At 35.0% G+C, this 24,329-nt stretch overlaps 1 protein-coding gene across 1 annotated transcript in view; it reads right to left on the reverse strand.

Moving 5' to 3' along the window:
• Positions 1 to 24,329, reverse strand: part of MTA3 (metastasis associated 1 family member 3) — a 137,008-nt gene that overhangs the window by 57,452 nt on the left and 55,227 nt on the right. Inside the window, exons 7-14 of the mRNA XM_058165244.1 lie at positions 23,194 to 23,296; positions 17,048 to 17,147; positions 10,405 to 10,593; positions 7,621 to 7,695; positions 4,569 to 4,627; positions 3,769 to 3,893; positions 3,147 to 3,298; positions 1,957 to 2,179 (exon numbers count right to left, since the gene is read on the reverse strand). Of these exons, the coding sequence (XP_058021227.1) occupies positions 1,957 to 2,179; positions 3,147 to 3,298; positions 3,769 to 3,893; positions 4,569 to 4,627; positions 7,621 to 7,695; positions 10,405 to 10,593; positions 17,048 to 17,147; positions 23,194 to 23,296 (1,026 nt within the window). The remainder of the gene's footprint in view (positions 1 to 1,956; positions 2,180 to 3,146; positions 3,299 to 3,768; positions 3,894 to 4,568; positions 4,628 to 7,620; positions 7,696 to 10,404; positions 10,594 to 17,047; positions 17,148 to 23,193; positions 23,297 to 24,329) is intronic.

Raw genomic sequence — 24,329 nt, forward strand, 5'->3', positions numbered from 1 at the left:
TGTTTACAAACTACTCTATATATTGTATAGCAGTTTATTACTAGTTGATTTGGACATTACTGACCACATCCCACTGGATATAAATTAATCTCGTTTTGAAGAACCATAAATGGGTAGTAGAAGTGTCAGAAAAACCTGTATAACCTGCTTAGAGACAAAGAATAGACTTTGGATCATGCTATCTCTCCCTCCTCAGTCTCATATCCACTAATGTACCACATGGTGTGTTATTTATTGTATACCTAAATGTAATTCTAGTTTTTTCGCAATAGAAAAGGATTATATTACATAAAAGTATTACCCACTTTAAAAGCAAAACTATCAATGAAAAATGTAAAGAAATGAAAAAAGTGTGAGAGCTATGTTTTGTGAAAAGAAATAAACATATGAGGAAAGGCTTAAAAATAATATGGAAAATAGTCTTAAAAAAAATGCCAAACACTCTGAGAAAAAAGTGTTCAATGATTAAAATACTAGTTTATCCCCTTTGCTTCAACTCGCAATTTGCAAACCAGAGGCAACTTTTAACATATTAAAACATTCACATTTTAAAAATAATTCTAGTCACCTCCCAGCCAGACCATTTTAATGCACTGTACATAGGACTGCCCTTGAAGACTTTCCAGAAGCTTCAGCTAATGCAAAATGCAGCAGCATAGATACCAGTTCTTCTCGAACACATATTACACCTCTGCTCCACAAGCTGCACTGGTTACCAGTCTGTTTCTTCGTCCAATTCAAGATACCCTTTTTATGATCTTTAAAGCCCTACATGGCATAGGACTGGGTTATATGAGGTATTGTGGCTCCCTCATCTACCCATCTTACCAGATCCAGCAGAAAGGATATGCTGTGGCTCCACTAGCTAAGGAGCTACAGTTGGCAGGTCCTAGGCAGTGCCCCTTTTCTGCTGGGGTGGCCCATTATATGAAATATCCTCCCTCCCTAATTTGGTATACATTGTTTTTAGCTCTGTTGTATAACACACAGTCACTTGTTTGTGAGATGAGTGAACACATAAAATTTATGAATAAAATAAAATGTTAAAAAAATCCTATGAACCAGTAAGTCTTGTCTATTCGGTCACTTTCCACTAAAATGATACTGAAAAAAAATCCACTCCATTTTGACTCCCTTGTCCATCACTCAGAAATGTGAAAATCATATGACAACAATTAACTGACCAATGATGAGGGAATGAACTGAGAAGTATAAAATGTACAAAAAGGAAAGATTTCACCTTTGTCTTATGTGACAAGGATCCTACGTTTTTGCTACTGTCATTACACAAAGTTGTTAACATTTATCAAGAACCTACAGCTGCCTCAAAAACGGTTCATTTCTTGTGATGAAATGGTCATTAGGACAACTCATAAAATTATCCTGAAATTTGTCCTAGTATATGGCTTTCAAAAAGTCTTCTGGACCTGCTTTCATGCAGTAGAGAAGGTCATTACCAAAGATAAAGTGCAGTGCCATTAATCTGAATATTGTCCTTGAATATTAACCTTCATTTTTAAACTAATGGGATGTTCTTTTTATAATTTCAATGGGCAATATGTTTGGATCCACAATCAATCTCCATACTATTCCAAGAAATAGTTTGTGAGCCAGTTTTCCACCAGATCAATTAAATATTGAGAAATTAAAGGAAATACATGGCAAAAGGAGCTGAAGCAGGTGAACAAATCTAGGATAGTCTGCCCATTATTTGCTTAAGAAACCTATTTTATTATTCAGTAAATAATAAATTTATTTTTTCTATAATCTTGCATTAGTTTTAGAAAACTTTCTTGGTGACAAGACAAATGAAAATAAAATTAACACAAAGGGAATACAGACAGAAATATGTTTATTGCCAAAATAATATTAATAATAATAATAATGGACAAAAAAAGACAACAGAAAGTGGCTGGAATAATGACATATTAAACTAAGAATTTAGAATCATCTTACATTCTGCCCTAATGGCAGCACAGTTAATAAGGGCAAAAGGTCTTCTTGCAGCTCGCTTCAGTTGTAAGGTATTTCTGCAAACCTGGCGGGCAAGTTTAGTCAAATATGTAGTATGAAGAAAGAAAGATTGACGTGTCTTCACTGCAGATTTTGGACTACCAGTGTTCCGGACTGGTATGCCCTGAGTTGCTTGTCGTGACATATGTGTTCGGACACACGAATCCTGAAAGACATAATAACAATAATAACAACAGTGCCACCCAAAGCCAATGGTTTTAGATGAGCAACTATACAAATCATTTTTTTTTTTTAAAAACTGCTCTTCATTTTTTGGTCTATCATTATATTTCTTATTTTTAATATTTTTAGTCTATAACTGCCCACAGTTGTTGGGAGACTGGTGACATATACATTTAATAAATAACAATAGCAATAATAACAGTAAAAACAATAAAAATTACATTGAAGTTAAATACATTTCTGTCTGGAATCTCCTCTATGCATTGATCTCAGTCTGTGCTGGTCCTCTGAAATGATCAAGAACAAACCTAAATGTTCAATCCTTAGAAAGGAGCTTTACAAAAGACAGGCTGAGGCTGAGGCTGAGTAAACGCTTTGCAATATTCAACAGGAGGTTCTGATGTTCTGGCTCCCTGCTCTTCCATCACCTACCTCTTCTTTAGCCATGGCCTCTTGGATGTACATATTGCTGTGGCTGAAGAATAAGACAACTTCATTTCCCTACTAGGCAAGATACATGACGAAAATTTATCAGGCCAGCCAAACTGGAGGAAGAGGAGTCAAAATTGAGACTGATGATCTGGAGTTTTATCAGAAGGAAAACAGGCAAGACAGAATGGGGAATGGAATGTGGGTACAGCATGGTTGGCCAAGTAAGTGGGAAGTGTAAGAAGGAAATTATTCAAGGAAGTTATGTCTCTAAATACATACGTAACTACTACGATATAATTCCAACACATCTGGAAAGTACTAAGTTGGAAAATATTGTAATTTAGTAGCATACACAAAATTTGTAAAAGTTAGCTGACTAAGCCATACAATTGTTTAAATATAATTTTAAAATATACACTGTATCTTTACAAAGGAAAATAAAGCACAAGAATTAAGACGAAATAGCAAAGATGCGCACATGAATTAAGATGCTAAGTACCACCAGCAAAGAGCATTACCTCTGTGGTTTGATTGGGTGAAAATCTATCTTCGTTTGTTAGAGTTGGCATTTTAAGACCACCATACTTTTTCCAATAAATCCAGCATGGTGCACATAATCTACATTGCATGTTGGGTGGGCCCCAGGAATACCATTGATGCGACTGTGTAACTAATAGAAGAAGAAAATAAAATCTAGTCAATCTATGTAGGATAAATATTTACTAATATATTTACACATAAATATACACAGGATGACAGTATATTTTTTCAAAAACAGTATAGACTAATTGCGCTTTTTCTCTTTAGAATAGAATAGAATAGAATTTTATTGGCCAAGTGTGATTGGACACACAAGGAATTTGTCTTGGTGCATATGCTCTCAGTGTACATAAAAGAAAAGATACGTTCATCAAGGTACAAATGATTACAAATTACAAATGATATATATATACTGATGTATACTTAAAAGTCTTGATGAATGATGTACACAAAGAACTTTTTGTCACTAGATTTCTCCATTCACTTCACATTGTCCCTTTTATGAGGAAGCTCTTTTCAGAAGAAAGGACCCATACACATCTCTGAGGACATGCGTGCATATGCATGCACACACACACACACACACAAACTTTTACTTACTGTAGCAACTTTCACAAGCACGGCCTATTAGTGAGTTCTGAGTCTGGTGTGGTGCTCCAACTGCCCCATTCATGGCGCCTGGTTTTCCATTATTGCTGGATATCTGACTGGGATTCGGTTTGTTGCTTTAAAATGATCACACATGCATTAATTGCATGAGCTATATGGCAGAAACATTTTTAAACAATTTTTAGCTAACTACAAGAGCTATGTGAGGGTTTGATTCAAAGGTTTGTTGGCAACTCAACTGAGCCGTGAACCAAACTGACTTTGGTTCAGACGACCAATATGTAAAGGTGTATAAATGACATAACAACATACATTTTAAACCCATACTAATGAATGGCCTCAGGAAGCGGCTTTGTACAGACATTAAATAGGAGCGGGGGAGAATAAAGTCCTGTGGAGCTCAACTGCAGCTGAAACTGCCATGAGTATCCAGTAATACCTTTACATAAAATTAGTCAAAACTTATTTTATTAATGTCAAAAATGATTCTGAATCTTACTGGATTTTACCAAAGTTTGTTAAATATTAAAATAGTAATAGCACTTAGACTTATACACTGCTTCACAGTGCTTTACAGCCCTCTCTAAGTGGTTTAGAATCAGAATATTGCCCCCAACAACCTGGGTCCTCATTTTACCAGCCTGGGAAGGATGGAAGGCTGAGTCAACCCTAAGTCAAAATAAAGTTTTATCAATGCTTATTTTTGTTTCTTCAATAAAAAAACCTAAGATTTGCTGTCTATGCACTGAAATTAATTTTAAAATAAAAGTATTAGTGTTTGTTATACTTACTAAGTTGGTATGTAAACTTGCTTGAGTTTGCTCTCTGCTTCAGCAGCTTTTAGACGTTTCTAATAGAAAAGATGAATAATTTAGTGCCTAACATAATGTTAACATTACAATGTTGTATAAAATATTACATTAAACTGTTTAGTCTTTAAGACTTATATCAGAGGCTTCTGTCCATGGAGATTTGGCTGCATAGCAATCAAGGAAAGAATTTTGGTATAGCGACACTTCACCTCTAGATATCCCTTCCAGATACCAGATTTTTTATTTACTTGAGTACTCATAGTTGGATTTTTCTCATTGGGTTTGAATGATTTAATTTAATGTAATCACAACTTAAAAATAACAGCCTTAATGAAAACTTTTAACAAAGCTGTTTTAAGAATCATTCAGTCATTGTAGGCATCCCATAAGAAGAAAGCAGTATGTCAATTTAATAACATTTCTTGCACAGATAGCTAAATGCACTTTCTTGATTAGAGAAAGGAAAATGCTTATAGACTTTGTGCATGAAATAAAAAGTGCACTTATGACTTGCAAACATGATTAGAAAAAAAATTAGATAATGAAAAAAGTGAGGTTTTTTTTAAGGTAACCATAGAGTAAGAGATTACTTTGTAATCATGCTTATATTTGCTGCAAAGGAAATTAGAAGCTTCTTTCTATTTCTTTTTATCTTTTCTTTCTGCACTTTTTGATTTTTCTCTTTTTTTCCTTTTGTTTTCTTTATTCTCTATTAGCTTGTGTTAGATTTTTTTTTTTTAACTTTTAACAAATTTATTTTAAAATATTAACATTTTTATTTAAAGATTTGGTTTCTCTCAATTGACAATATAGTTTAAGCTAAAAATTTCTTGTATAAATTTAAATTGAACTTGTATTCAAATGAAATATGGGTTTCTTTCTGTATATTTATAGCTAGCAACCATAAGGGAGAGCCAAGGACAATTCTTATAAGATCCTCAGATTTCTACACATTTGAAAAGTCAGTACTGTCAAAACTAGATCTGATGCTTATGCTTAAAAGAGTATCAACAAAAACCCTCGGAATTAACCAAAAAAAGAACATGCATTCTTTAAAGTGAATTTTTACAATAACACAAAAAACAGTGACATTGCTAAAGTAATTACTAAAATGTTCCAAGTAATTGCAATCATTACTACAATACATATACATGCACAAATATGGTATAATACACACACATATTAAAGTTTTTATTACATAACAAAGTCTATAATAATTTCAGATTGGGGGACAGGTTCAGTAAATAAAAATACATTAAAAATAATGTATCATAATCACTGTTAGGTTTCCCAACTGAAAACACCTAAGGCTGACATACTTTTAAAACCGATCATATTAACATTGATTCACATCTTGCTAAGACACCCCCAGAAGCTAAGATACATTTTTGCTCAAAGTTCATCATACATATTAAAATACCATTTTATAGGATCTAAGTAATGATATCACATATGGATTTATTGGGAAGAAATCTATTTAAATGGGAAGAATGTATAATATCCTGTACTAATTGAAGCTAAGGAAAGTTAGTTGGAAGGTGTGATTATATCCATATGGTATAAAATTTAATTACACACCAATCCTTATTTACTACTTCTAATAAGCTTTTTCACAATGTTTTCCACTGTGTATGTAGCAATAATATGGACCCTTCTGCTCTTTAACTGTTTCTTTAACATAATAGTTGAAACAGATTAGTTGAATTAGTCAATTTAACAATGAGTTGAAAAAACTCTGTTCTGCATCTATTGGATCACAAACAGCCAAAGAACAAGGTATAAGTACAATGCAATTGAAATGGCTCATTCTTAAGGAATTGCTAAAGAGTGAGCAGCAATGAACGGTAAAGTTTTTTGGAGAAAGGCAACAACAATCAATATCTTAGTTTCACTATCTCCCAGGATTCAGATGACTGAAATCAAGTTGTAGAAAACTTTGGGCATGTATATATCCCTCTTTATTCTGTTTGCAAGAGGAAGAAATCTTTCTCAACTATGCCTGGATCCTGAAACTGTAAATCACATATTATTCATATAAATTACTAGATAATAAATAATTCAAGTAAGTTAGATTCAAACTATGATTTATTATCTTCATTTATGAGACAACTTTGGCTAGGGTGGTGTAAACTCTGCATAGCTGCCATTAATGGCAACAAATCAAATTTCAGGAAGTGTAGCTGAAATACTTCAATGAAAAAGGCCTGAATCCAGAGATCCAGGGAAGAGAATTCTAATTAGGAAAACCTCCAGAAGAGCCTGAAAGATATCCTGGCATGATGGCAATAAAATAATTGGTCAAATTCCTGATGTTTTGCCCTCCCATAAAAATTCATTTTTGCGTAACAGCTATTCTAGATTCAGTGCATCATGTTTCAATTACTCTAAATCCTGAATGCCTTCAGGTCTAATTAAACCCTTAGGGGGGAAATGAAATTACAGGAATTAGTACTTTGAAATTACTATGCATGGTAACCTGCTTGCTCAAATTACATTGTAACCATCTCACAGATATGACCTCTATAGTGTAACAACATACTACAAAACAACACAAAACCTAGTATCAACAAAAGTGCAAAAATCTAAAATAGCCAAAAACAAACCCAATAAAAACTCAATAGCAATGTCTCACAGATCATTTAACTTCCCAGCCCCCATGCCTTGAGCACATCTAGGCATACAGCGTCTACTGAAAAGACAGAAATGCTCTGTGGGCAAGCGCCCACAAAGGTTTTTGGGTACTCTGGTGCACACAAAGACCAGAAGAGCAGCTTGCAATGGCGTTTGTGCCCACAGAGAGGGCTCTGCATGCCACCTCTGACACATGCGCCATAGGTTCGCCATCACAGATTTAGAGCAAAACCAGCTGGAGTGACGATGGAGGCTTTATGTTACAAGCACATTCCCATTTCGTTGAACCTTTTTATGTAGGAATTTTGTAAAATCTGAAAGCCCCCTCTTAAAAATGTTCATTTAGATATTGTTTTATGTCACACCATAGATTTGGAAGTTATAAATCCCAAAAAATTACCTGCTGAATATATCTATCTGTGGTTTTCCACATATAATAATATTCAATGATGCTAGTCAGAGATTTCCAAGGAAGCTGAAAAACATTAAATATAAAATGACATTTAAAAAAAGAAAATGATGAAGAACAGTTGGGCTATCGGAGAAAAACTATTTTTTGTAGAGATGAAAGTCACATAAACCTAGACATAAGGGCATAACATTATGTAACATCTGTACCACTCTCCTCTGAAGGATAAGGGAAGGTAGACTGTATATACTATTCTAATGGATCTTTTGATGCATCTCCACTGAACACAAATAACTGGACAGCTTCTAAATCTAACATACTATTATCTAAAGTGCAAAGATCCATACATCTGATTCCCAGTAGAGGTTCTGAGCCCATAGAACCCCCAAAGGTTCCAGGTATCTATATTTGACAAGTTCCGAATGAGACAAAAACTGTCACATAATGCCTCCTAGTGGTCATTTAAGCTATGTGTAATATGTGAATTGATGTCAGTGAGCGCAGCTGGGGAAAGAAAAGTAAAATCCTCTGATAGTTTCAGGTGAAGAGCTTGCTTGGTAAACTCCTGACCAAAATATAATTTCTTTTCTTCTTATCCACTATTCTTGGAATTTAAAACTGTAAGAAATCCTGTTAAAGGGTTGGAAAACTTTGTCCCTAGGGAAAAAATAATTCTTCTATTTAGGTCTTTTTCAGGAGCAATCTGTTTCTGTACTAAACAAAGGGGAAATGGCTCTTATATTGTACTACATATGTCAGAGATGGCTAGCTTTCCCTATGAAGATTTTTAATATTTAAATAGCAATTATTTAAATGTTTCTATTATGAGAGATAAAACAGGAGAGGTTTTTCTCCTTTTCCCCCCGGCTCTGGATTTCAAGTTTAGGGAGATTTGTTAAAACTCATTCTTTTTCCAAACTCAAAAACTATGAACTTAAGTTGGTGCAGCCAACTCCAACTCCTACGAAACTGGCTTAATCATGCAGAACCAACAACATTCCTCATCTCCAAAAATACTGGAAATTTCAAGTGAGTTTATATTACAGGATCCAATCTGGGTCGGTCATTGGGACCAGAGGTTTGATCTTCCAAGCTTTTGGACTCGTTCTGGAGCTCAGTTTGAATCATGGAACATTATCCTGGTACACGTGTATTCGCCTTCATTCGTTAATTTATATTACACCTGTGCTGTATTGGCTTCCGATTAACATCCAAGGACAATTCAAAGTGCTGGTTGTAGTTTATAAAGTTTTATATGCTAGGCATTGAAATATCTTCAGGATTGTTCTTTCCAACTGGAAGATGCCTGCTTAACTCATTTGTCCTGACAGAAACTGCTGCTGGTTCCCAATTTCCATGAGGCATTATACCTGGGGAGAGTTACAGGAACTGAATTTCTGCGGTAGCACCTACACCTGGAAACAACCTCGTACTTCAACCAGGACTGGCTCTTACATTTTAACCTTCCAGAAACCAGCAACATCAGAATTATTTTGGAGATTCTACTGTAATGCATAATGCCTAAGAAAGATGACGGTACTTTTTGGCACTTTGGGTTTTATCATATTCTAATTCTGTAATTTTAATGTTTTATTGTATATATTTTTATTTTTATGTTTCATTACTATAAACTACTCTTGGGATCGCACCATGTAATAACCCTGATAAATAAATAAAATGAATGGGCATAATTCAGTGTATTTATATCTAATACTATTTAAATATTTTTATAAAAAATAAAATTATTAGAAACTTCTACAAAAGTTTTGATTATTGCTTCAGTTTGTTTATTTTTAAAGTGTGGCATTAGAAAGAGGTGGAAAACCTCTGGCCTGTCTAATATCTTTAAACTAGAAATGCAAAAAGCACTACTCAGAACGACAAACGAGACACAATAGAAGTATAGTTCAGCAATATCCCAGATCCCTCAATCCTGCATATGAGAATACAGTAATCCTTATACCTCTGAAAAGTATGTTTTATAGATGTATACAAAAAATTGTATTGCAGACTTTCAATTGGAGATTTATCCATTCTGTCCCCTTGCTGCTTTCCAAGATCCCCAATCCTAATAGCAAGAATTGTTGAAGATTTTAGTGGTCTGAGTACCTCCATAAATCAGATACTGTAGTAACTACGCCCTTATATAGAAAAATAAGCTCATAACAGATCTTTAGTTTAATTGATTGTGGAATAGGAAAACAACATGCTGTGTCTTGTTGGCCGCTGGCCTCTCCAACAGCTTAATCAGAAGAGGAGGTGTGGAGTCAGGGTCAGTATCAAGGCAACCTGAGAGCTCCGAGTCGGAAGAGGGAATGGAGCTGTCAGAGAGAGACAGAGGTGAAGCCTAGGCCACCCAGCAGCCCTCAGATGGAGAGTCAACAGCCTCCAGGTCTAAGGTGGTTGATGAGGAAGGGGAGGAATAGCTGGGCCTAGTGCCTGATGTGCCGATGCGCAGAAGACAGAGTAGAGGAGAGCAATGGAAATCTGTGAGCCAATCCTTGGGATGGAATTGGGAAGCCCCACCCTAGCTCTGGGATAAAAGGAAGGGGGCAGAGATGAATAGATGTGGCAGACAACGATTCATCTCCTTGCCAGACAGACTTGTTAGCCTACGGTGTGAGATAAACTTTTTGCCGGGGCTGCTTGCACTCCTAATAAAGGAATCATTGATTTAAATACAAAGGATTTGTCATGTTTGGGGAGTTGGGTCAGAACACAACGCTGTAAAAGACTTAAGGGCAATTTAATAATAATTTAGATATGTCTACTTACGAAATCTTGTCGTATGTCATTGAAGTCTTTACCATATTTCTCTAGGGCTTCTTCAAACAAACTAGCCTCTGATGCCGACCATTCTTCCATTTCATCTCTACAAAGAACAGGACCTCCAAGGGGAACCAAAACACTAATGGCACTGCTCAGGTCATAGTTGTGCTTATGTAATGTATCCATTGCATGAAACTAGGAATGAAAAGGATTAGACGTAAGTATTAAATAACAATAAATTAAATATATTTTTGGATTAAATGTTACAATGAATCATTTTGACCTATCTTGTATAAGAGTTAAGCCATAAACCAGTAATTCTCAGGAAGCGAGACATCACTGATTCAAGGTCAGGAAGCATGGATAGGGAGCACTACTGAAACACTGGAAAGGCAGAAAATAAAACCAATGGAATTAATGGAATTAAACTACCATGGGTATTAGAGGGAATTCTTACCCTCAACACTTATATCATACAATCGTTTACATACCTTTTATCAAACTATGCTGGGGCTGTGATTTATAGTCAAGTCCCAGTTCAAGGAATTTGCCATGTATCTTGTTAGGACTGTGTATATCTTCAACATGGTATTATGACTTAGCAAATCAACCTGTCAAAGCAGAGTCATGAACTGAAGTGCAAGTTTATTTCAGTACAGCAAATCAGTTATGAAGAGTCAGGTTTGATGACTATTTTGCTTCATCTGGAGTTGCTGGCAACAACTTATGTTACAATTCTGTTTCTATGAAACACTGTTTCCTTGGGAAATGCTGATGAGAGTTGACTGAAGACTCTTCAACATTAATAGTTAGCCAATGAGTTTTATCATCTAATTGGGTTGGTAAGTCTAATATTGTTTTGGACTTAATTATCTTAGCTCTCAATTTCTTTATACAAGCTTTATTTTGCCCTGACATGGTGTAACCTATCAGACTTCACACCAAAACATAGATCAGTGTTTTATTGCCATACTTCCTCAATATATAAGTTTCTCATTCTAATAATTCAGTTCATAGTATGCCAAGTAAGGCATCCCACAGAGGTAATTTGGAAATAATTGTGTTTTATTTCCTCATCATTACTTCTGCCTTTCCGTGATGCATGGATTTGTCTTGGTCTAAGGAGAAATGATAAAAATCCATGTATTAAATTCATTTCATTCTTCTCCATTCATTACATAGAGGGAAAACTAATGAAGGTTGTGTAATACACAAGCACAATCTAGTAATTCATAATACCTGAAGAAGCTGGAATAATAATAAAATAAAGTCTCTGGCTTCTGATTCTGGTTTTATTAGTTGCAGGGAAATATAATCCTGGCTTTGGGTGCCACAAGGCAATAACACAAAGTAGGGCAAAATAAGCACAATTCTTATGTCATTAATGTAAGGATAAAAAGGAATCACATTCATTCTAGATCTTCATGAGCTAACTAGATTTTCTGGATACATACTATGTTATTTAAAATATTTATTTTTTATATACTGCCTTTTATTCTTTTTACAAATAACTCAAGTTGGTAAACATATCCAATACAAGATCCAATCTGGGACAATCTGAGGTTTAATCTTCCAAGCTTCTGGATTCATGCTGGAGTACATCTTCAGGGAACTTGGCTCTAATGGAATATGTGCTCTGTGCTATATTGTATGCATCATATTTATGTGGTACCTGCCTATTGGTTGATTGGTATGTTGATGGCCCACAATTAGCTGTTATTTCTTTGTGCTGCCAAGTCCTTGGCTCCTAGGTACCCAATAAGTAGTGGTAAATCAGCACTCCTGTTGACTGACATGGGACTTGTTCCGCAGGCTTCAATCATTTCCTTGGGTATCTTTGTATCTGCATGGCCAACAATCTTAGTAACTGAGATAATTGAATGTACATCCTTATTCATTGCAATGTGAACCTACCAATGAATTTGGGTTTCCTCGTCTGACAGCTCGCCTGCATTCTTGCAATCTGGTGGTTAGATTCTTACCTGTCTGCCCTATACAGCCAAAGGGACAATCTATGTGGGGGATCCAGTAGATTACATTAGAAGTATCTCCCACCTCCAAGAGATCTTTGCAATGCATGATTTGTCCTTGTATGGTAGCCTCTGACAGTGTGTAATGCCCACTTGAGATCTCAGAAGCTGTGTTCTACTGCTTCTGAAATGTTTTTGATGTATGGCAAGGTATGCCAGAGAGTTGATCTTGCACCTTCTTTCTTCCTCCCTTTGTATGTGTTGTGCAGGCATCTTGTAATAAATGCTTGTGGGTACTCATTCTGCTGAACTGTGCACATTGGTACTTTCCAGTTGTTTAGCTTGCTGGATACTACAGTAGATTCTCACCCTGCCATGAAGTGTTTTGATGCAACTCTTTTTGTGTGGCAGTGGATAGTTACTGTTGAAACTAAAGAATGAGTGGAATGTTGGTGGCCTTGCAATAAACCACAGTTTCTAGGTTTCCATCTTCTTGCTGTTAACTAGCACATCTAAAAATGTAATTGTCTAGCCATTTCTTCCTCCATTGCAAATTGTGTATCTGGGAAAATGAAGTTCAGTAGGGTATGAAAGTCTTTCAATGCATTTCTTTTGATAATGATAAACATGTAGTCCATGTAACAACAGCAAAATTTCGGTGTGTAGTTTTAAAATACATGTTTTTCCAGTTCGTGCAGGACAGTTTCTGCAATGCCTCCTGAGAGTGGGCGTCCCTTTTATGAAAGTATTTTGGCAGTATATTTCCTCCTATTTTCCCCACAACAACCCTCTGGGGTGGGGTGGGGTGGGTTGAGAGTGAGTGACTGGCCCAGAGTCACCCTGCTGGCTTTACACAAAGCAGCTGCATGTCCTTCACTTTTTCTTTTTGTTCTTATTTCTATTATTTATTTATTTATTTTTCTTTTATTTATTTGTTCTTATTTCTTTTTTGAAATATTTTGTCTCTTTTTTAATTTTACTAATAAAAGTAAAAAAAAACCAATAAAAATTAAGAAATAACATCTTTAGTATTTTCCTAAGTTAAAGAGAAAAAAAGAGAGGAATTGTAATGATGCCAAGGAGAAAAACAATAAGATAGAGTAATTAAAAATAGAAAAATGATTAACTGCTGTTCTAGTGTCTCATTTGTGCCTATGGTCCACAAGAAGCAGCTGAGCTGCAACTGGATGGTCACTATTAGGATCTATGTTTCAGCCACCAATGCCGTCTTTCATTTTCTCTTTGGCTTTTCATATTATCCTCACAATAACTCTTATGAATAGGTTAGATTGAAAAAAGTGACTAGCTCAGTGAGTGAAGAGGAATTTGACAATGGATATCCTCAGTCATAATGTGACATTCCAAACATATATCAAGCATTTCTCTCATTATTCGTTCATGCAGAAATCTTCAGGTGGCCGAAATTATGCATTTGGAAGGCAGTTGTAGCAGTCTGCCAGGAACCAATCATTTCTCACTGACAGTTTTGCTTGGTTCTTCACTGGATCTGCAAAACCCTTATTTGTCAATCCCTTTTTTCAAATTCACCATTTCTGAACAACTGTATAGTCATAACTCTTTACACTCTTAAGATAATAGAATGACAGAATATAAAGGTTGGAAGGGATTTTGAAGAGCTGTTTTGAACATCTAGACCAGGGGTGTCAAACTTGTGTCATCACAGCGGCATCATGTGACGTATCATGACTTTTCCCCCTTTGCCAAACTAGGTGTGGGTGTGGCCAGCGCGTGATGCATCTAGCCCATGGGCCGTGAGTTTGACAGCCCTTATCTAGACCAACTCTCTGCCAAGTTTAGGGATCTATTATTGCAGTATCTTTAATAGATGGCTATGCAGATATTGCTTAAACACCTCCACCTCCAGATGGCCACTATCTCCAAAGATAGACTCTTATATTGTTAAACAGCTGTTATACTTAGAAAAGTTCCTCCTAATTTCCAATCAAAATCTACTTCTTGGCAATTTATAACTGTCTGGTTTGGTTCTGCAACAGAACAAGACAGACACAGACTTCAGAGAATAATTAGAACTGCAGAAAAACCAATTGCTACCAACCTGCCTTCCATTAAGGACCTGTATACTGCACGAAACAAAAAGAGGGCTGTGAAAATATTTACAGATCCCTCACATCCTGGACATAAACTGTTTCAATTCCTACCCTCAAAATGACGCTATAGAGCACTGCACACCAGAACAACTAGACACAGGAACAGTTCTTTCCCGAACGCCATCACTCTGCTAAACAAATAATTCCCTCAACACTGTTAAACTATTTACTAAATCTGCACTACTATTAATCTTCTCATCGTTCCCCATCACCCATATCCTTCCACTTATGACTGTAACTTTGCTGCTTGTATCCTTACAATTTATACCGATATTGATTGTTTCCTGATTGCTTAATTATAGCCTATGACTATCATTAAGTGTTGTATCATTAAGTGTTAAATTTGTACCCTATGACTATCATTAAGTGTTGTACCTCAATGAAGGTATCTTTTCTTTTATGTACACTGAGAGCATATGCACCAAGAAAAATTCCTTGTGTGTCCAATCACACACACTTGGCCAATAAAAAAATCTATTCTATTCTGTTCTGTTCTGTTCTATTCTATCCTATTGGTGACCTATCTTGAGGAACAACTCTGAATAATTCTTCCCTGTCTTTTATGTATCAGTTTTTTTGGATAACTGAAGATAACTATTATGTCTCCATGAAGTCTCATCTTTCATATGCATGCTGTGGCTCTACCCAAAATTCCCCATAAACTTCTCCTTCCAGGTCCCCAATTCCTTTGGCTGCATTGTATTGGGATAATTCAGAAGAATGGAAGTGGAGATGAACATAGAAGCAAACACCATATAAGGTGGAACATATATCTTACATGTCTACACTATGTATATATAAGTATGTGTATATGTATACAGTACATAAGCTCCCAAGAAATGACAGAACAGTTATAAAGCTTATATAACTATTGATTAAAAACTGGGAATAAGCTAGGGATAGTTAATATGGATCCAATGTATGTCTTTACACACAAAATCAGCAAAGACATGTGTATGTATGTGTTTTAGACATGGAATGTCAGCCAATGGCAGGTGAATTTTAATGACCAAGTGGCTGCAAATAGGAGATTGTCCCCCATTTATAATAGGGGTGGGGAACTATGGCCCTTTAACAATCAGTGAATTTCAACTCCCAGAATTCCTGAGCCAACATGCATTATAACATAGATGTCTTTACATTTTTAACTTGACTTCTCTTGTCATAAGCTACTTGTGACAATATGCCAAATTCAAAGAGTTCAACTGTGATATTAAGATTTATGATAAGTAGGAATTACGATCATAAGGATAAAATTGCCAGTAGTTTTTCTACTGGAAAAAACTATACTTGTACTATATAAAAATAGACTTGCATGATATTACTCTTTCGATTAACCGGTTAACTGTCATAATGGAAGATACTGCAAGATGGTTGGCATCTCTGTGCATTTCAGTACAAAAGTTGTAATATTTTAATGTAATATAATTGTCTCAACCTTTGGAGGTATCCCACATTATCCAACTTTATAGCATAACTATTACTTTTTTTTTTTTCAGAAGAGGGATGGGTAGTCAGAAATTTAAAAAAAAATACAGAAAAAATACCAATTTTTAGGAATCCAAGCATTACTTCTTGTAGATTAAACAGCTAAACATTAACGTATGTTATCTGTGTTTGGAAAAAAGATATGGGAGTTGCGGTTGGGGAGGGAAACGACTGCATGACTTTTACTGGTCTAGAATTCTGTCATTAACACAGATTAGGCACTCAATACTGTTGATACATGCATTTATTAGTCTTTAATCCTGGTTTAAAAAACAAATTAGAACTCAAAGTACTACTACTGTGTATTAGGGCAACACAATAATTTTGAAAGAACCACTACACAATGAGGAATGTGAATAAGGCCTCTTATTCAATCACCAAAGCAGACATATTTTTTGTAAGACTCATGCAACTGGTTTGAAAGTACTTATTTTGGTATGTGTGTACATGCACAGCCACTTTACGTTTTCACCAAGAAGAATGTATCTGAAGCCTATTCACTTTGCTTTCGTCCTATTGCAATGGCTGTGTGTAAAAACGCTTATACAAATAGTCACAAGTGGTTTCTGAAGCAGCTGATCAAATGATGCAATGGCTTTAGCCATTCAAACATTGGTGATTTGTTCATGTTCCCAAATATCACAAATACCTCTTCCGAATACTTTGTACAGTTCAACTGGATATATGCATACTAATATTCCATATTTTTTCACTATATACAATAAACGTAGGGAGATACAAAATTATTTACTAGAGGAAAAAAAGTAAAAATAACAATTTTATCTTTTTTAATATTCCTGGCAAAATCATTATCATTCTGTAAGTTCTAATTCTCTTTAAATAAATCAAAGAATATTTTTAAGCAATTAACCAGTACAACTCACCACCTGTTAAGATCAGTTAATAAAACAAATAGCAAGAGTTGGGTTGAATATTTTATATCCGCTGTATATATGCAAAATCCTCAAAACACCATTATCATCAACGTATCAGGGCAGGATTTAATTTGTTTCTTTAGCGAACTATTCTTTCAAAGGAAGTATATTTCAAAGAATATCTCACCAAAGTGATATCCCGGGAAGCAGCAGCTGCACTCATGTGTAAACTAGGTTGTCTTACAGAACTACTGCAGTCTAGAGCTCGTGCAAAAGTACCAACAGCACTGAAGGAAGAAGAAAAACAACATTATGAGAACAATGAAAGTGAGATAATTTTAAAACACTGTGACAGAAATGCATCCTTTCACCCTCTAATACATTGTTGATTAGCATGCACGTTCAACTGCATTACAGAATTTCAAAGCATTCCCAAAAACTTGTAGAATTTGATCCAGCACAGAATGCTTATTTAGTATTAAATGGGACTTCCTTTTAAAATGGCATGTATAAAACTGGGCAATGAAAGGCAAAATTTTACTACAAAAAGTGTTAATTTATATGTTAATCCATATTTTGATACACAGAATACTAACAAAATTATTTCATTTATTTTTTTAAACAGATTTACTCCTAATTTTTAAAAATAGATTAGGTTAATTCTTGCATTTGTTAAATAATTTAATTTTTCACTCTATTTCTCCTTTTTCCACTTTGTAAGATCACCACAACTCATCTTTTTCTTTTTTTTTCAAAAAAGTTTTTTATTTCCATTTTCCAACATCATATTAATGTACAATCTGTTATCCATCATTGATCATTAATTTTTATTTATTACTAAATCGGGCCTGCCCGACTGCCACTTCCTTTCTTCAACCTCCCTCTACCTTCTACTACTTTCCCCTTCCTTCATCTCCTTCACTTTACTACTTCCTCTCCTCCTTCTCCACTCCTCCCTACTTCCACCCTTTCTAACCTTCTTATTCCCCTCCTCCTTCTCACCTCTTCCCTACCTACTTTATTCCCTCTTCTACTCCTCTCTCCCCTTTCTAAAATGGCAGTTGAGCAGCCCCAATCTTATTTCAGATTATAATTTCGTATCATCAATCGTTACTGTACATTAATAACTATTCCATATATCATTTCCATCACTCTCCCCCTCCCTCCCCCCTCCCCCCCCACCCCCCCGGACTTACCAGAGCAAATACCGGGTATTATAACCAATAATCACAAACTAAAATATACTAAATATACATAAACTCCCAGCCCCCTCTAAAACTTTAAATCTCTTACAATAAAAGTGAAAAGATAAGAAAGAATAACAACAACAACAAAAAAGAACAATACAAATACAGTCTTCCCTTCATAGATTACTTCTTCTTACAGTCCATTTTTAAAATTAGACCATCTTCTCAAATTCAGATTTTCTCCACTTATATTTCTTCAAATTTCATAAGTCCATTTCTTAAATTACATCCTCTCAAACTCAAATATTCATACTTATATATTTCTTCAATTGTCATAACGTTTACTGTCCAATCTTCAAATATTACTCCATCAATAAAATATCATTACGAATAAAGTTTCTCAGATACAATATTTACTTAACTTCATAACTTTTGCTATCTATAGATTTATATCCAAGGCATATCAATTAAAACAAATGATCATTTAAATTACATCCAAAATATAACAATAAACAATTAACATCATTATAACCACAACATTATCTAAATTCATAAATTTTTATTTCCATCCTTCAAAATTAAATAATATCTTCCCATAGGTTTAAATCTTACATATAACAAATAACAAAAATCCTACAACTTATATCCTAAACAAATCAATTCTAAAAATTAACCATAATCATCATATTCACATCTTAAACATTCCTCCCCTCTCCTATTCTATTTTCCATCATCTCCAGACCAGTTAACTTAGCTTCTAAAAACAAAGAATTCCCACTCTTTAAAACATTAGTGTAAAAATTTCTTGCTTTCATAACTGTATTAAGAAAATACTTTCTACCTTTAAAATTTACTGACAAACCCATTGGAACTTCCCAGCTAAAATATATTTGATGTTTCTTAAACTCATCCACTAAAATAGGAAATTCTCTTCTCTTTCTTAACATTTTAGGAGGAATTTCCTTCATCATTTTTATATCTTGTCCCATTATTTGAAATTTATTTTTATAAAAGGCTTGCAGAATACCATACCTAACCTTTTTAGTTATAAAATAAATAACCACATCCCTCGGTAATCTATTTTGTCTTGCCCACCAAGAATTAACACAATAAATTCTTTCAATATTAATCTCAAAGTCTTCTGGTTCCACACTCTTTATCTGAGCAAAAGCTTGCATAAAAATCTCTTTTAAATTTTCCTTCCTACCTTCCTTCAATCCCCTCACCCTTATAGCATATTCCTTTAATCTATATTGTAATATTACTCTTTCTTCATCTGCCCTATCTACCTTAACCTGTATATCTTCTATCTTATTATCTAGATTCCAGTTGTTTTGATCCTTTTGAATTTCCTCTATTTTCCTTTGCAACTCTAAATTAACTTTATTAAGTTCTTCCAAACTATCCTCCATCTGAATACAAGACCTTAATATTTGCGAAATTGCATCCTTTACCATTTTCATTTCCCTCTTCTGTTCTTCCACCACTTCCTTAAACATCTATTTCTCCATTTCATCAAATTTTTGATCTATTTCTGAAAAATGAGCCTCCAGAAACTCCTGTAAAAAATTCCTTAATTCCTCTTTAATATCTTCTTTTAATTTTCGTATCTGAACTGAAGAAATTTCAAAGTTTTTAGTAGCTTTTGGTATTATTTGCTTGAAAGCTATTTTTAAAATATATAACCTACCCAATAACAAAAAAGAAAAAAAAAGGACAAAAAAGAGTTAAAAAGGGAAGATTCAAAAGGCTTTTCTTCTAAATCACTATAATTCCAAAAAAAAAGAAGAAAAAATATAAATCATAACATTCTCATTTCTTCCATTTAATCAGAATCTTCTCGTATACCTTCTGGTTCCATGCTGGCTGTTAATAAGCATTTCCTTAACTTTCGTTTCCAATACACAAATCGCCATTTGCTTGCATTCCACAAAACGCCATTTGCTTTCTTCTCTCCTATCTTCGTAACAAATGTATCCTCTATTAGGGGCTTACAGTCTTCTTGCAAACAAATGCTAGAACTCCAGTTTCTGCTCTATCTATTTACAATCCATCACAAATCCATTTCTGTCGTGGAGATTGGACGCTACGTTTTTTTCTGCCAAAAGGCAGATGTCCACCGGGTACGGAGCTTCTTTCAGGCTTTGGAAGGAGCACTCCCCTCAAGCTTCCAGAAATTTTTCTGGGGCTTCTCCGGGGGGCTTAACTTCAGCCCGAATGCTCATCTCTCCCTCTTCGCCTGAGGGAGAGATTTTCAAGCTGCTGGACAGCTGATTTGCGCTGTCCTGGCGGCTCTACGGACTCACGAGGTTAGCGGTCTGAAAAAGATCGCCATCAACGAAGCGGAGCCAACCGGAAGTCCACAACTCATCTATTTCTGAATCCAGAAGCTCTTCTCAGAAGTATTGTATTGGGATTTTTATAATTTCCAATACAACGACAGACTTGATAAGACTACCTATATTTCAATAACGCAAAGAGAAACATAGCATTTTAAGAACATTCTTTAAATTATTTCCCAACTATGCAAACATTACTTTTCTATGGCTCAGAGAACATATAAATATCAGAACCAGTCAAATGTATCCACTTGGTAGGATTTTGTGAACTATATGTGAGATTTAACAAATAGGTATGTCTTGCTTCCCACATAACAAAAGTGTGTGCAAAGAATACCTTAGAATATATTGTAAGTCAATATATGAATTAACCCACCCTCAGAATTATTCTTATATGTCAACTTTCAACTTCAAGAAAAAACAAAATTTCAAATTATATTTTATTTTAATTTATTTTTTAAGATCTTCTTTTAAAAGAAAAGCCATAGTATTTTCTTACTGGGTGGTCTATATTATAAAGTAAGGTAAACTGTGTTTCTTGCAATAATTTACAAAAGTGGGTGAGGCATTCAACTATTCATTTTCCTCCATCTTTCGTATTTTAAGAGGACTTTTATATGAAATTGGATCACTACTTTCACTTTACTGAAAGACCACTATTGAGTGATTAATGCTGCTTGGCTGATATTTTCTTTTAGTTTATTTTTGGTAGTGATTGTCTTGAGTGTTTTTCTCTCCAAAGAAATCTGGCCTTTCTTTTCACACATTTGCTCATATATGACAGTTATATATTTACATTAACAACATTCTTTCCCTGAGAATAACTAGCTACTTATGAAATATAAATGGTAATCACCTTCACAAAGATATAGTTTATCAACCACTATTAGCAAAGTAATTAATTATCTGTTGCATTTATATCCTTCCATTCCTTAAGAAATATTTACTTTGCTTTTTAAATATTTTTTGTTTGTTTGCTGCCCATTTAATGCCCATTTTAGGCCACAGCTGAAATAATTGGGTTTAGAAGATAACAACCAAAATGATAGCAGTCCTACAAGGAAAAACTTATACATTACTGTCACTCAAGGCAAATTGACAAACACTTATTTTGGTTTGATGGACAATTTACGGTTAGTGAATGCATAGAGACAGAAAACTGGTAATGCCAGAGAATATACTTACTTTTCAGAAAGACAAAGATCCTTCTCAAAAACAGATGCAATGTAGGCATTGTGGTTTCAAAGAATTTGGCAAATCGGATCTTTAGTGGAGATTCTACCAAAGACTTTTTTGATTATAACCCCTTGAGTGTGGGTTATAAAAGGAAATCTACAAAGATCATTAGGGGATTTTAGGCTAAAACATATGAAGAACAGTTGCAAGAATTGGGTATGTCTAGTTTAATGAAAGAAGGACCAGGGATAGCAAGGACACGATAGCAGTGCTCCAATATAAGGGACTGACACAAAGCAAAGGACAAGAAACAATGGATGGAAACTAATCAAGGAGAGAACCAGCCTAGAACTAAGAAGAAATTTTCTGACAGTTAGAATAATTAATCAGGCTTGCCTCCAGAAATTGTGGGTGCTCCAACACTGTAGGTTTTTAAGAAGAGATTGGACAACCATTTGTCTGAAATTGTATAGAGATTCCTGTCTTGAGCAGGGGGTTGGACTAGAAGACCTCCAAGGACCCTTCCAACTCTATTATTTGTACTTGTTTTACACAGAAATGAAATATTAATAATTAATTGGAAATTAGCAGAATTTTTTGGAAACAACTTAAATAAAGGTTACTAATTTAACAATGGTTTGGAATGCAAGTAAAGTTTTTATCAGTGATCGTTTCATATAACGTAATACTGACGTTAAAAAGAAGAGTGGATAGAAAATACAGCCCATTTTGGATAAGATAAAAAGAAAACAAAGAATAATTAAAGGAACCTCCAGGCAAGATAAATATCTCTAATCGAATTAAACTGTTACAGCAACAGCTAATATCTGCAAATAACCTACGGAAACAGTTAACTTATGAAACTTATAAGAAAAGAAAATGATATTGAAAATTTAAGATGTACGCACAGAACTAGGGATAGCCCTCAACTTATGACTGTTTGTTTAATTACTAAAGCTATCATAGCCTCGGAAAAGGTCATTTAAGACCTGTATTCGCTCTTATATCCAAGATCAGAGCTAGTAGTAACTTGAAGTCATATAAACAATTCAGTGAAGATATAAACAGACTATGGCTCTGCTAATAAAAGGTCATGTTACGGAAATAAGAAGTGGCATTAATATAATAATTATTGGGATTTGAACAGTATATAAATTAAATAAATACCAAAATAAAGAATGGATGTAATTTTGGAATTATCTACCATAAGATGTGGTGCTGGCTACTAGCTTGGTTGGTCCCAAGAAAAGATTAGGTCAATTTGTGTAAATCATGGGGAACAACAGCTATTAGCCTTGATGGTCATGTGAGTGCCTCTGAAGGCCCTCTGCTGGGAAACTAGTAGGTTCCCTTGTGTAGATGGCTGGTCACCGTCACAACAGACTTCTAGACTATATGGGCCACAGGTCCAATCCAGCAGAGTAATTCTTATGCTTGAGACTGTACTCAAAGTTTCAGAAAGTATGGCAACAGAATGGAAGAGGTGAATTTGATAGTCAAGCTGGAATCTCACCAGACTATAAAATTAAATTTATTTCAGCATGTCATCAAGCCTGATTATTAAAAAAATTAACGAATACTTCACATTCCATTACATTATTCAAAGTCCAAATTGGATATGTAAATCTTACCGTGCTACCACTAAAAATTGGTCAATCTGATGATCAGTGAGGTGGCTATCTGGATCCCAAACTTTTACTTCAAGTTTTGCCTGTTCCCTGTCATCTGTTTCTCCTGGAAGAAAAATAGATATCAGATTAAAATTAACTTATTAAATAAGCAATCAAAATATTATTTCAGGAAGAAACAGTTGCTATCACATAACCTGTAAAATATAACATTTGTTACAAAGGCCTTCATTTGATAATAAACATCTGAATTGGGAACCTTACATCCACTTCAGATTTCTCTAAAACTTTATCAACTACTAGCCAATCCAGGACCTCTTTGGTCATTTTTTCAAAGATATTTCAGAAATAGAATGACCATGAGTGGGCAAAAAACAAGTTATAAGAGGAGTGACTTTCAACTGCCTGCCAGTTTCCCCATTGATATTGCTTGTGGAAAGCTGGTAGGAGCTTGGAAATCTCTCCTCCTACTCCTCTCCCTCCCCTCCTCCTCGGAACTGTCTGCCACTTTGGTGAGGGGAAGGGAAACAAAGAAAGCTATGGCTGTAAGAAAATTGCTCCCAATCCCTAAGGGTGCCCTCTCTCTAGGGAGGAAGAGGGCTCACCTGTCAACCACAAGCATCCCCAGCCAACTCTACCTTACCATCAGGCATCAGTCACTCCTCCATTTTACCCTCACTGCCCACCGTTAAGAAAATTTAGATATTCTAAAGCAGCCCATCATTGCTTGCCAGTCAGACCTTGCAACCAGGTAATTGAGTGCAGGGACCAGAAGGAGGCAGGAAAGAGGATGAAGATACAACAATCCCATCTTCCCATGTGCCATGCAACCTGCAGATTTCTGTGAAGTGTAGTTGGAAGGTGTGATGAAGCTTAAGCAGCCACAAATTCATTCCCACAGGAGTCATGGATATCGGCATTTTGTAAGTTAGCCCATTTGAGCTACCCTGGTTTAATCACTGTTGCCTAGACCTTCCAATTTTGCTCAACTGAAGATTACAAAGAGACACAAGAGTTTTAGTAGTTCATAGATATCCAACCCACAATCACATAATTACATCCATTTTTTTTGTTTCAACACAGTCCCAACAGTACTTAAATATATACTTATTCCACAAACTTAATTACTTATAGATCTC

The sequence above is a fragment of the Ahaetulla prasina genome, chromosome 1 (assembly GCF_028640845.1).
Source record: "Ahaetulla prasina isolate Xishuangbanna chromosome 1, ASM2864084v1, whole genome shotgun sequence".
Classification (NCBI taxonomy): Eukaryota; Metazoa; Chordata; class Lepidosauria; order Squamata; family Colubridae; genus Ahaetulla; species Ahaetulla prasina.